Raw genomic sequence first — 14,179 nt, 5'->3', positions numbered from 1 at the left:
AAGGTAAAAAGAAATCGGAAAAAGGTAAGGTAAATACTATTGTTGTATATCACACCCGGGCATCGCACTGTTAAGTACATGTGGGAAAGTCAGCCTTTGTCAAATACTACGAAGTTATTAATTCAGTACGGTACGTGGTTGCCCATTTGCCGAAATTACATATTTACTTACCCCTTATGGTTTCAAATAGTTCATGCACCTCCAGTTAGATTTTTTTAATCAGTGAGGATATATACTCATTGTTGATTGCTGCTCATTGTAACATACTATTGCGCATTCACTTTTATTTGCGTATTGAATCAAAGTGTTAACAAGTTCACCTAACATTTCACTCATACCGGTCTATATTGTATAGTCTGATCTCTCATGTATTTGGAGCCACGAATGCTTGTAATTTTCTGACTAAACCCTTTTATTAGTTGGTTTATATACCAAATTCAGTAAAATATTTTTTACATAAAACATGAGATATTGGATTTATTAGCTTTTCCATTCTAAATCATATAGACTGCTTTATTTATTCTTAACGAAAATTAATAAATCATCTCTTTCTTCAGATGTGAAAGTTGTGGACAAACCTGTCTAAACTCTAAGCATTGTAAGACTCTTGCAGCACAAGAGGCAATAACAGAAATAGTAAGTATATCAATCAAGAAATTAAGCCGACATAAAGCAAAACTTTCAACTATTCTTCTAATCACAATTTCCTATTATTTATTCACAGGACAACTATAGCAGAAGGGGAGATATCAGAAGTCTGGCGACATATCAGTGACATGCAAAGACATTTGACCCTCCGGTAGAGTTGTGTATGGCCCCTACATCCTGCAGGGCTTGAGGAAAATAACTAAAAATTGCAAAGCGTAAAATTACATACTCGGTCTTATTTGTAAAAAGGCACAAAACACGCCAGACATACTTAAAACAGCTTTGGAAAATGAGGATTACGGGTAACTCACTGCACCTGTGTTATATTTGGTTCATCAACTTTTGGTAGTACTATAGAAGAAATTCCGGAAGGGGTATAATCATCATTCATGATAAAATACTATCATATATTTTTTGGACAACTTCAATCTAGACCAGAGATCTCAAACTCGCGGCCCCAGAGAACTTCCAGTGCGGCCCTCGAACGCTTAACAATAATTGTAATAGTATTTTGGAAGTTTTTTTTTATCTAAATGTAATAGATTTTTCAAACCTTCTAAAGTGAAATTGATTATTCACACAGAAAACAATTTACTGAAAGTAGTTTTGGAATATTAATTTTTTATGTCCACATTTTGACCCAATTAAGAATACACATCAAGCTTGCAAAAGAATACTTGAATAAACACTTGAGTGATTAAATTAAACGCAAAGTACATGAAGAAGGTGGCCTTTTCGAAGAAAATGGGAGTTGTAACATTTCTGCTTTTCACAAAATTCTGAAGCACATTGTTTAATTTGTCATATTTCCATCAATACAATGAAAAAACACAATAAGCTCAGCAGTCAATATGACAAATTCGAAGACCAATTTCGAACAGAAAATTTCCATGTGCTTGTATATTAATATAATTATACAACGACTTAGTTACTAAAAATCAATATCAATAATAATTCAAGCAATCCTATGCCACGCAATGTGGTGCGAAATGTCTTGTCGAAAAAATCTGTCATTTGTTTTTTTACTGATCTATACATGAAATGATAAAAGTAACTTTTTTGCATTACTGGAATTAATTAAACATTCGCAAAGATCCAGATTAACCCATGATCATGTGGCCTCGTTAGTTAGAGTTGGTACTATAAAATCATTTCAGCCTGGCCTTAGTATGCTGGTGACACAAAAAAGATGCCAAACGTCAGGACAAATGTAATTATTAAAACATTGAGCTTATACTGTAGTATTTTTGTTAATTTTAGGTTCATATATTTAGATTAAGTCATTTTCAGTGTATGTATTATTCTTTCCTTTTTCAAAGCTTGTTCAAAAATGATTTTGATGGTTGTACATAGAATTTTATGATTTTTCATAATAAATACAGTAACTTGCAAATGTAATTGCATTTGAAATTGAAGAAAATAATAAAACTTAATCCAACTGTTTAGTTGCATCACAATATATGTCACAAACTAAAACTATCTTAAAAATATCTTTAATACATTATCAAAAACTGTTTGCGGCTCTTTTTACAATTTCCAAAATGCAATGCGGCTCTCGAAAACCCATAACTTTGACACCACTGATCTATTCTAGACGATTCAAGAATTGCTTTGGTAAATAATATCACTTCAATTAAATTGAAATAATCTCGCTATATTAAATACAAAATCGTTGCTATCATAAAGGTAAACCAATTCAGCCACTCGAAATATATTGGCCTTCACAAAGTAATGGAGGCAAAATTGAGAGTTCATGAGCTATGAACATTTGTTCTTTTCTTTGTCTTGAACTTTTCATACTCCACAGCCCCTATTAATTTTTTTTAATTTTAATTACCATGTGATGGTCATACATATCTTTAACTTGTATTTTCTGTCACGATGTATTATCTCAATGTGCCAAACTATTAACTAGTGTGCATATTTTGCTCCCAGATGACATAACTGTATTGTCTTGTTTATTACCTCAGCTTGGTATATTGACAAGAAAAACGTACCAGTAAATTAGATAAAAAAAAATTTAACTCTTTGTTATAATCAGAATTCACAATCAATAGGAATTATAAACAGCCAACAATCAATGAGAATTATATGCGAAATCCCTCATAAAAAAATTTGTCTAAAATAGGTAGTTTCCATCCACACAAGCATTTCAAGAAGACTTGCTCGAGCCAAACTAAATGAGCATCGTCAGGTGGTCGGTAAGGCTGCAAGTTGAATTCAGCCCTGCAACCTACCGCATAGAAGATAATATTAATTAGTGGGCTATGAGCTAAATTCCTAAATTCAAACAAACCTATCTACGGTGCATTATGTACCAGCAATGTTACCTACGATTAACTGAATATGTAATATGTCTAATAAATTCACCTACAAAAGCAAGTTCGATAGGTGCAAACTTTGTGTTATGGAATTGTATCACAGCATAGTTTTGTATGACACCCTCTTTAAATGAAATTTCAATGATTAAGCGCAAACATTTAAATTACTAACTTTGAACTTTGTCATAATCTGCAAAATGTTCCACACAAATCTTTCCGCTATCGCGTTTGTAATCTTCTCTGATGAAAAAACGTCTATGATGTCCAGAATTGCTCTTTACAGCTTGCCTGCCATTCCAGCTTTCCAAGTGAGCAAAACTTCTTAGATATAGAGATTATTTTGTTTCGTTACAGGCGCAAAAAGACAGGTACTACACGTAAAAAAGACGCCGAGTAGCAAAAGCGAGCGGAAAACGGACGCAAAAGGCGACGAGAAATATGTGCATTGGAGCGTATCATGAAATACAATCTTTCGCCTGTAGTCTTATGAAGTGACGTCAGAGTTGCCTATCATGTTGTTTAATGTCATTGGTGCAACCGATATTGAGGTATTTTTCGAATATTTTTTATTATACCGCAAAAACAACCGGGGCACTGATCAGTATATAGTCATAGTCAATATATTCATTGTGGTTAATAAAATCCGTATACGTGATAAACTCGCTTTCGTCAGTTCTAATCGGTTGACCTACTAAATCTTTCTCCATGCGTCGCGAAGCTTTCAGGACTTGCCGAGCGTGACGTGAAAACAGCTGACTGGCCGAACCGTCAAAACAAAGCGAGGGCTATAGAAAACAAAGGGTGTTTGCTCTCGGTTTGTAGCGTCGATGATTTTCCAGTGTTTGTAGAGCGTGTTCTGGAAATTTTTTTCTTTTTATGTGCGCGATATGTTTTGTCTTACGTCGTTGCTAGTGGAATAGAATATTCTCGAAAGATTTTACGAACATTGCCAAGCCAAAATCATCTGTTGTTTTTGTTTATTTCACTTTATAATACTGTAGTAAGGTAAAAAGCTAAGATACGGCAAGGCCTAAGTTAAGGGTCTCGTGTAGTCAGGTCTGCAGGTAGAGATAGGTAACAGTTGTTAGGGTTAATTTAAAACACATCAGGGAAGAAAAATTATTTTCTTGCAAGTCTTGAGTTTATTGAAACTTTTGTGAGGAATATCTCAATACTGCAGTAGATCTGAAAATATGGCCGATAATGTTGCATCCAAGACAAATGAAGAAGAAAATCAGAATGAAACAGATGTGGATACTGGTAAGTCCAGAAGTCTGTAAGTGGTAGATACTGTTATAATACTGTAATACTGTAGGTACCATGCGTATGTTAAAGACATCACAAATTTAACAATCAATCTCATGTTAATTGTCAGTCCACATTTTTTCTTTGAAATTTTAATAATATTCAACCGAGTTGATCTATGAAATGTCGAATATCTGAATACAGGAAGAAGTCAGGTTCATTTCATATTTTTCTATATGTAAAACTAGTTCAATATTCCGGCGGACATTACTGGTTTGCCAACCTTTTGATTGCATTATGGCAGTATTGTATGGCGGTATGGTATTTTTAGGTGTAACAAAGCGTTCTCGAGAAGTTACTGTTACAAAGAATATGTCACCGAATTCTGATAAAACACACAGCAAAGCAATTGACGTCACCAAAGCTACTACAGGTCTGTATTTTACTTTTGATAATGTTAGTTTGAAAAATTGTAATTGATTTGTGCAAGCTTGGATTCAACAATTACAAGAAAACCTGCATTTTTTTACAATTTCAATTTGGTTTGTAACTGCTTTAACATTAATTACTAGTAACTGATTGGGTTTAAAAAGCAACTTCATCCATGTTCAATATTCTGTTATTATAATATATTATACTATTTGGATCAATGTTCTAGTCCAGGGCTACTCACCTATTTTTATCGAAGATCCGCATACCAAACTTCAAAAATATTTGGGTCCGGTCTTTCCAGAAATTAGATTTCAGCACCCTTAAACACGCACTCCCTCTGCTGACTAGTGGTTATTAGCTAATCAAGTCTGTTTATTATTGTGTTATAGGTATTTTCATATATATTTAAATCTATAAAAGTGATTTTATAGAAGGAAACTTCAAAAATGCGGTTAATAATTCAAAATAAAGAATTAGGCGCGGTCCGAATCGAATAAGGTCGAAAGAATTCGGACCGCGGTTCGCCAGTTTTGTAGCCCTGGTCTAGTTCTAGTCCAGTGGTTCTTAAAGTATGGGTCGCGACCCAAACATGGGTCGCGGAAGGTTTAAAAATGGGTCGCGACAAGGTCGTCAATGCAAGGGCAATCTAAGAGGAGATGGACGAATTTTCAGCTTTCCCAATGTTTCAATTTAGCTTTTAAATTCTGTTATTTAAAAATAATGGAATACAAAATTTCAACGGAAAGAACTGTCTTGAGCTCATTGTTACATCACAATTCTGATATGCCAGTCATGTGTATTATTTTTATGGTATCGGTAACCATGCACGTCGCTTGTCGTTGTGTTGACCGCGTGGAATGTCGTCTTAGTGGATTAAAATACCCAAAAATGGGTGTCTTTTTGGTAATGTAAATTGTAATAGACGACGCAATGAAGAAGCTCGCTTCTCGACATTAGATTATTCAATATCTAGAGAAAATGTGACTTCATCTCGAGGCACCATTTACCGCGAACGAAGCAGTGTGTGCACATTTGATGAGTAAAAAGTTGTATATTGCGAGAGATACCGAAGGCCAGCTAGGATGTCGTGTTTGCGACGAACAGCGGACGCCTTTTCTGCTACAATTCGCGACAAGGCACTTGTGCGAGCGAGGATATTTGGCACTGACGGTTATCAAAACTAAGCTCGCAATCGCCTCGATACCCGTGACAACTTGCGTATTGCGTTAGGTAAAATAGAGCTGTGTATTGAAGATATAATGAAAAGGAAATTTCAGTTTCATCAATCTCACGGAGTCAATGGACTGTTTCTAATAAATAGTTGTCTGTATTTGAGTCAAACTGTAGTAACATTAAAAACACATTTTGCGTTATTTAGGATTGGGTCGCGAGTATTCATAAAACTCAGATTTGGGTCGCGCTCGAAAAAGTTTAAGAACCACTGTTCTAGTCTATTATTATGTATAAAGTATGCTATGAGTACTCTTAGTTGATAATAAATAGCTTATTGAAGTTGAATCATATCGAATTGCTGTCAGCTATTATGCAGCAAAACAAGGTTTTACTTGTTGTAAAGATACTTCTATCATTAAGAATGAGTGGTTTGATGTATTGATATTGATTACCTTTTTGAATGTGGTTTGGCATTTATTTGAAATTGAATGAACCGGAAATGACCAGTTTATACAGGATTAAATTACTGGATTTATACAGGGTGGCTATATTGTATTAATTAAGTTAATTTGCATTTGTAGGAATTTCTATTTTATATATACATTATCCAACTATTGTTATATTTATCCTTCTTTCCAACTCCCTTTGGGAAGTTTTAAAATGCTATCATTGCTATGGTAAAGAGACAGTAATAAATTATTTGCTTATTGTGTGTGATATTAATCATTTTGGAATGCGTTTATTAATATAATAATATCGCTAATATTGTATTATCTTTATTATTTCAGGAAGTTACGAAAACGCCCAACAGGATGACTCACCAAGCAGTAAGTCAGATAAGCATATGCAGTATGTGCGACAAATATTTGTAAAATTGTTTGTTCACATTTTCAATCATGTAGAATCTTAACTTTTGAATGCAAATTAAGTACAACTACTCAAAGATTGATATTTAAATATTTATTGTATCTCACTAGAGCATTGGTAAAATGACTGCAGTTGGACACAGAGGCTTGTGTAATAAATTTTCTCATTTGGCATTAACCAAACAAGTAATATCCTTGTCACACAACTCTGATTTTGATAGAATATATTCGTGAATTTCAGCATCTCCACCCCGAAAAAAAATAATTTCGACATTAAAAGAAAAACTGGCAAATGAAGATATAGCCTACAGAATGAAACTGGCTCATGAAATTGCAGTGGATAAGGATTTCAGATTGTCAGAGTCGTCTGTTGATTCAACGTCACCTCCACTTTATGACAAGTCGCCTGAAGCTAACAAAAGTAATCTCAACTTTAGTAAAATAATTGATTTATTGCATATACATACTACTGTTTATATACTCGGAGATCTGTACAATTAGAGCAGTCGGCATTTAATTCCTAATATTATGTCTGTAAATAAACATAGGCCTATCTATAGAATTTACTGACACAACGAAATTCAGCACGGAAACCACTGTGCAAAAGTACATAATTGGCACAGTCTTCTATCCGGGTTCTTTTGATGTTAGCTTGTTAGGTGAGTTTCATGAATGTCTGGGTCATAAGAGAAAAGTCTGTCAAATAATATGCTATCACTGACTGAAGAGAATATGATTTGAAATTTGGTATGTAATTACATATTTTATTATGACACAGTAAGAATGGAGAAAGCAGTTAAAGATATTGTTCAAAAATCATTTTGGGATTGTGTACGAGTGAGTCTTGAAAGTAATCCGCCGAAATATGACCACGCATTTACACTGTTACAAGAGATCAAAGATATCTTGTTGTCACTTTTACCCGCAAACAGAGTGACTTCATTCCATGAAAGGTATGTTTGTTGCTTTGTAATTTGATATTATGTTTACTGAGGATGTCCAGATTCAAATTCTACATTATTTTGGAATTCTTCTTTGCAACAAATTAGATTCTAATTACCTGGAAGAAATCTGTTCACCAACAAAATTATGATGTGTTATAATGTTTTGTAAATTTTGACATGGATTATGATCTTTTACACTTTTTCAAATACAAATTTTGAAATTGGTATCAACTGAATTCTTTGGATATTGCTTATGTAGTTCACACACTAATCAGTTGTTAATGTATGTTGCTTTGGGTTCATAATAGAACGATTTTTTATTCACAAAATGATGATAAAAAATTTCAAAGTAATTTTATTATATGCAAAATCAAAATGATTTTATAATTTAGAATACAGGAATATATGGACATAGAATTATTCCAACAACAAGCACAAAATGATGTATTGGATGTGAAGGGTATAGCATTATTTATCATTGACACAATGGCAGCAATTTGTGCACCTGTTCGAGATGACCAGGTTGCCGCACTGAGATCAATAGAGGATGTTGTTGACATGTTTAGGTAATGGCTGCAATAGTTTTCAGTTTTAAATTTGGAATTTTCCCTTGTATATACAAAATAACTTACGGTATGTTTGTCATAAGAAAATGTGACATTATATTATACTGTACGAGATTTGAAGATTGAAATTTACATCTTTAGCCATGATATTATGGTAGATTCAATCATTCAAGATATATTAATGTATACTAGGAATTTTATTTGAAAATTTGATGACATTTTAGTAGATAATTGATGCAATTTATTTTAATTTATCACAGGGAAATCCACAAAGCTTTAGATTTGATGAAGATTGATTTAGCGAATCACGCAATAAAGTCAATACAACCACATATTCAACAACAACAATTTGAATATGAACGTTCACAATTTGCTGCTCTGGTTCAGGAATCACCAGGTATGTTTTTACTGTAAAGCATTGAATGCAATTGTTTTAAAATCCACTTGAAATTCAACTTTGTCTTTTCAAATTTGTCTTCAGCTAGAATTGATTAAAAATGTAATGATTTTGTATGATACGAAGTATCTTAATGTAGCGTTTTTTATCAGGTAATAGGTAATTTTTACATTTTTGTGTGGCCTAGTGTAATGTGATTAGCATGCAATATGGAATCTATAACCCTTTCGCAATTTATTTACTACATCTGAGATATATCCTTATATCCCTCAAGCATTGGAGTGTTAGCTAGCCTGACGATGTTCCAATTTTGATATAGCCTACATCATTGGAAAAAACAGAGGCCAATAATTTGCATTTCATTTCAGCTCAATGTCACATAATATTGAATGCTTGATTCAAGTTTTTAACCACGATTAACTTATGAAAACTTAGAGGTCGATCGATTCTTGAAGATAATTTTGAAATCTTGTACCTGGGTATAGTACATACAAGAAATTGTATAGAATTTAAACAGTATTTACTAATGTGTAATTTATTTAGATGGGTTGAAGAAAACACGGAAATGGCTAACTATGACGTATGGTGAATTACGTGAAAGCTTGGATCAACTCGAGTCTACATTAAATCTCAAGTAATTTGCACAATATTTGCACTGTTGTAAAAAATTTGAATGTCTGAATATAAATATTTCAGTTTGTGTACTGAATGCATTTATTCAACATGAAGAATAATCAACAAATTTGAATTGATTTAATAATAATTATTATTCGAAAAATCATGTAAAGTTAAATTATATTTGAAGCTTGTGCTTTGTAAAAAAATATACCTTAGTTCAGTTGGGGTGGTGAGTGAAATTAAATCCTGTATTTTAGAAAATTGATGATTCAATTAGCTTTTGCCATTCAACTAATCTTTTAGTCTGTAAAAATCTTTGATAGACTATTTTCAGTATGTTATTCGTTGTTTCTAATTTTATATTCAAACTTGTCTCAGTTCTATAGAAGAAAAGCAAATATTTGAGCAGAAGAAAAAGTCAGCTTTGTCACCACTATCTGTTTTAAAAGCATCATTCACCACTCTGATATCACCAGACTTCAAACCAGAAAATATCCCAGAGGTACTGCCAAGTGCCAACTATCTGATTTGTTTTGTTTTGATATGCAAATTCTCACCCAAAACCAAATTTGAAATCAGATCTTGTATATACATATACACACAAGAACTTTAATCTTTGACTTCATGTACTAAATTTCTGAAATCCAATATGAAGGTATGCCGCTCATGGGAAATTACCTGCTGTCTATTTGTTGTTATATACACACCCTTGAAAAATTATTGGTTTGTTGTTCCCAAGTGTCAATTTTTCTTCTGAGATGGACCTCAGCGAAATTTAGCATTTTTACCTCACTGGTAAGGTATAGAAGTAATCTGTCTGGCTGGCAGGTAAAATTTTAAAAACAGCTTGCTTATAAGATGAATAATTATATAATTTTATTATTATTTAAGACTCTTGAAATGGATCAGAAAAGAATAGAATCAATTCAACGTCAAGTAAATCAGTTAGTTCTTGTGTCAACTATCATGATTACCAGTTGTGGAGTGTTTGGCCAACCGCTTGCCTCGCATCAGAAATTTCTCAACCGAATAAAAATGATTTTGATTACATTAACAGCAGATGTTTCCGATCAGAAATTGTAAGTTGTAGTTAAATAGTAAGTCACATATAAGATTGTTTATGACGTGATTGCAACCCAATTGAGAAAAATTGTATGATTTATTTGAAATTTTGACTGTTTTATCAGGAAAGACACATTGGATGGGATTTCTATTCAATGTTGGAAGGAAGCAGTGACTTATGCGGAAGGAAAAGGGTCAGAAATTGGAAGATGTGTTTCAGATGAAAAAGAGTCTTTCCTGAAAAATAAAATCATCGAACTTGAAGCTTTGCACACACATCCTGTCTACAGAGTACTCTGTGAGTTGATTGAATGTTTTTGCTGTTCTAAAACGAAGCTTGCAATAGAATGCTTGCAATATTGCTTCAAAATCTGATTTTTCACACTACCGTCAATTTTTCCCAATATTTCGACAAGAGAATGCTAGAATAGAGTTCTTTTTAAAATATATATGAAACCACCACTCTGACTTTTTCAATACTAATGTATCTAATGGGCTGATATTGAGAATGTGGGCAGTAAAATTCCGTACCTTCTTCTATGCCAGGGGTCACCAAACTTTTTTTGACTGCGGGCCAGGTATGACTCAAACTGTGTTGAAACAGGCCTGACAAATATTTTTGTCAATGCAATACAATAAATTCCCAAAAGTTGGAAAATCCATTCAATTTATTCAACAATATAAATTTCACATTTCTGAAGTCTTGAAATATAAAATTCTATACAGCAGAATATAGATCAAAAACATCATAGCAAAACAAAAATACAATATGTCTAACAACTATCCCGAGGTTAGCTGTTAACATGACAATTGCTGTCATGAATATCCGCATGTAAGCGGTACAAAAGGTAATGTGACTTGTACTATTAGTGCAAAATGCATGTTCGACGTTTATTTTAGCATGAGAAACGTACACAGCTACTGTTTCGCCGAAAGCACGTGCCACAAGTTTACGAGTGCATCCTTCACAGAAACGCTGCGTCCCGGTCTAGAATTTTAGCCTATTTTATCACAGCTGAAAGGACGCCACAGGCCGGATCCGGCCTGCGGGCATAGTTTGTTCTATGCCATCAGGAACCAATTATGATAAAAATCACTGTATTAAAATAAGCGGTGTCTTATTTTGATATTTTTGATTCCAGCTAGATATCGATGTGTCAGGTTTATCATGATTTATTTTAAATTTGATTTCTGTAAAACAATCAATTATACTTAATTCTAAATTTATTACTAACTAATCAATTTGTGTTTCAGTAATTTCCAACTTCATATTATTCAGATAAACGCACTGTTGAGTATTTACAAAATACTGCCAATACAATTGCCAATCATATATCGACTACTCCTCCTAAACTGTCGGAACCGCCTGCTGGAATTTCTTTCCTGACATCGGAATTGATCAATGTTGCGCTACAATATGCCAAACTTGTGAATCTAAATAGAACGGTTTATGGACCATTTTATGTGCCTATTTTGAAAGAAATATTGGGTGAGATTTTCACTGTTACTGTTGTTTCCAATATAAAATAATAGGTTCCCTAATTTCTAATATTTTTGATAGTTAAATATGATTCATATTTCTCTTATGGTTTATTACTTGTGATAAATATATTTTGTCACTAAAACAGGCAAATGGTGCACCGTGCTAGCTTTGCTCTTTCAGTTTATAACAGGGTTTCTCAATCAGGGCTGTTATCTGGGAGTCACAAGAAAATACTTTCAATGTGTTCTATTCATGACACCACATTGCTTTAGAGTTAGACTAAATAAGCTAATGGAAAGGCCTTAATATCATAACTATGTATTTTTATAGTTGAGCAGGTGTGAGTATCTTTGATAGTTTGGGACCATTATTGTTTCCCAACCTATGGGCACAACCCAGAGCTGGGTCACCAGAAAATTCTTTTGGGTCACTTGTTTTATCAACGAAAACCTAAAAGTTATTGATTTCATTTCCTAGTAATTTTATTGTTTATTTTGTATTCGGTATTAAAGTGTCGGCCCTTGCTTGCCGGACTACACTGTTCAACTCCAATTTCAGGGATCCCAAAATCAAATCCAACTAGTCCAAGAGAAGAATCTAAAAAGCTGCCTGTGAATGGAGACGATCAAGAAAAGCTTGTAACCAATGCCAGAAAAAAACTTAACATGGGAACAAAATTGGCCTTACCAGATAATCAAAAGCCTGAAGGAAAATACAAAGTTACTGGAAGCCTGGAAGATCTTGACTAGGCTGTTTAGGAATGTGGACAGTCGAGTAGAAATAGTAGAACACCTGTACACATTCATTTTGGTTATTTTTTTATTTGATCATGAAAGTTGTCTAGCGACTCTTTACATCACATGTTTTGCAATACAGCTAGCTTTCACTGTTATGGGTCATAAGATTTTTTATTTTTGTTTGTTTTATGGTCCTTTGTTATATTTCAGTAACTTTTACATCTTCCCTTATATGTCAACACCACCATTGAATATTTCAACTTGAAAGCAAGCAAGAATGCAAATATAATTGATAATCTTGATTCTTGACCAAGATGATCTTTTTGCCATGCTTGCCATATTTGAGCTTGTAGATATTGTGTTGTCCATCGCTTTGTTCTCGAGGTATATTCTATTTTTCCAAGGTTTGGAAATTGACTTCATTGTGTTCTTGTATAAGTATGATATTTTTTGCACTTTTATGTTATGTTAGGGACGTGATGAAACTATATTTGAAAGGAGAATGCTCAGTCTTAGATATCATTATTTGTATAAGAATTGCACATGATTGAGAAAGGGAATAGCATGCAGTGATAGACTGTCATAAAATGTCAAAAAATGCCTATTTTTGGTATTAATTAAATCTCGACATTTGCTGAAGTACTCATTACCCTATTTAAGGCGGTCTTTGATTGTGTGTGCCAAGGACTGGGAAGCTGGTTTGAAATCACCGACCTGGGAATGGAGCCACTATGTATTCAAACTCAGCTATGGAGCTTCATTCTTTTATGTCAGAGCTGTGCTCCTGGAGGGTTTTGAAGTTTAAATATATAAATTCAACTTAAAACTTCTAAATTGAAATTTATAAAAATTGTTGGAACGAATAGATTTTATTATTTGTATGAAGTATATGGAAATTATAAATGTTAAAAAATAATCAGATGGTTGGGAGCTGGTTCCACTGAAATTTCTGGTAGCTCCGGCTCCATTTAACATGGTTTGATTGGCTCCAGCTCCTCCAAAATGCGACAGCTCATCCAGGTTGTGTGCTTTATGTTTGTATTAAAAACTTAATTTGTTTCTTGCATGTAGATTTTAGGACCATTTTTATAGTATGTGTGATGTTTAGATTTTTGTACTTCATATTCATAAAATGGAAGCATGGTGCCTCTATATATTTTGTTTACTCAGTAATTGTATAAATCATAATTTTTCTTTGAATTGTTTTCTCCCATTTTATGAGCGACTGGTAGAATTATTTAGAGTATCTGAAAGTAGTGAAGATTTTGACATTTACTTCAATGTTTACAGCCTAATAGAATAAAAATCCTCTACTAGAAATATGCAGGAGGTGAGGTTTGTATTACCATATGTAGGCCTACAAAAATTATCCTAAGGTGAATTTTTAGTGTTGCAGCCTGAAAATTATGTGGTTAGTAGTTTTAATATGCAGCTGTAGTTTTGGCGTTGACACCTGGTGATTCAGTGCTGTATATGGTAGCGCGGGATGTACACAGCAGATCTATTGATAAAATATTTTTTATGAAATCGTTGCTCAAAACTGGAGAATATTTTTTCGTGAATATGACTTCACAGCGATAAAACTGACAGATATCTTTTTTTTGCGTATCGCCCAATTGGAATGCGAGAGAGTGCAGAAATAAGAATCTTTTGCTTATGAGAGTGGGGTCCCTCCCGAGTCTCGTGA

General features: G+C 33.5%; 1 protein-coding gene across 1 annotated transcript; it reads left to right on the top strand.

Moving 5' to 3' along the window:
- Nucleotides 1-3,769: 3,769 nt before the first annotated feature.
- LOC120331941 (T-complex protein 11-like protein 2) lies at nucleotides 3,770-13,816 on the top strand. The gene is made up of 13 exons (XM_039399125.2): nucleotides 3,770-4,229; nucleotides 4,546-4,647; nucleotides 6,608-6,646; nucleotides 6,927-7,106; nucleotides 7,464-7,638; nucleotides 8,022-8,195; nucleotides 8,456-8,592; nucleotides 9,136-9,226; nucleotides 9,589-9,712; nucleotides 10,102-10,289; nucleotides 10,398-10,570; nucleotides 11,552-11,761; nucleotides 12,314-13,816. Exons 1-13 carry the CDS (start codon nucleotides 4,163-4,165, stop codon nucleotides 12,502-12,504), a joined length of 1,851 nt encoding a protein of 616 aa, XP_039255059.2. The 5' UTR covers nucleotides 3,770-4,162; the 3' UTR covers nucleotides 12,505-13,816.
- Nucleotides 13,817-14,179: the final 363 nt, after the last annotated feature.

Source organism: Styela clava, chromosome 6 (genome assembly GCF_964204865.1).
Source record: "Styela clava chromosome 6, kaStyClav1.hap1.2, whole genome shotgun sequence".
Lineage (NCBI taxonomy): Eukaryota > Metazoa > Chordata > Ascidiacea > Stolidobranchia > Styelidae > Styela > Styela clava.
This window is presented reverse-complemented; position numbering and strand designations above follow the sequence as displayed.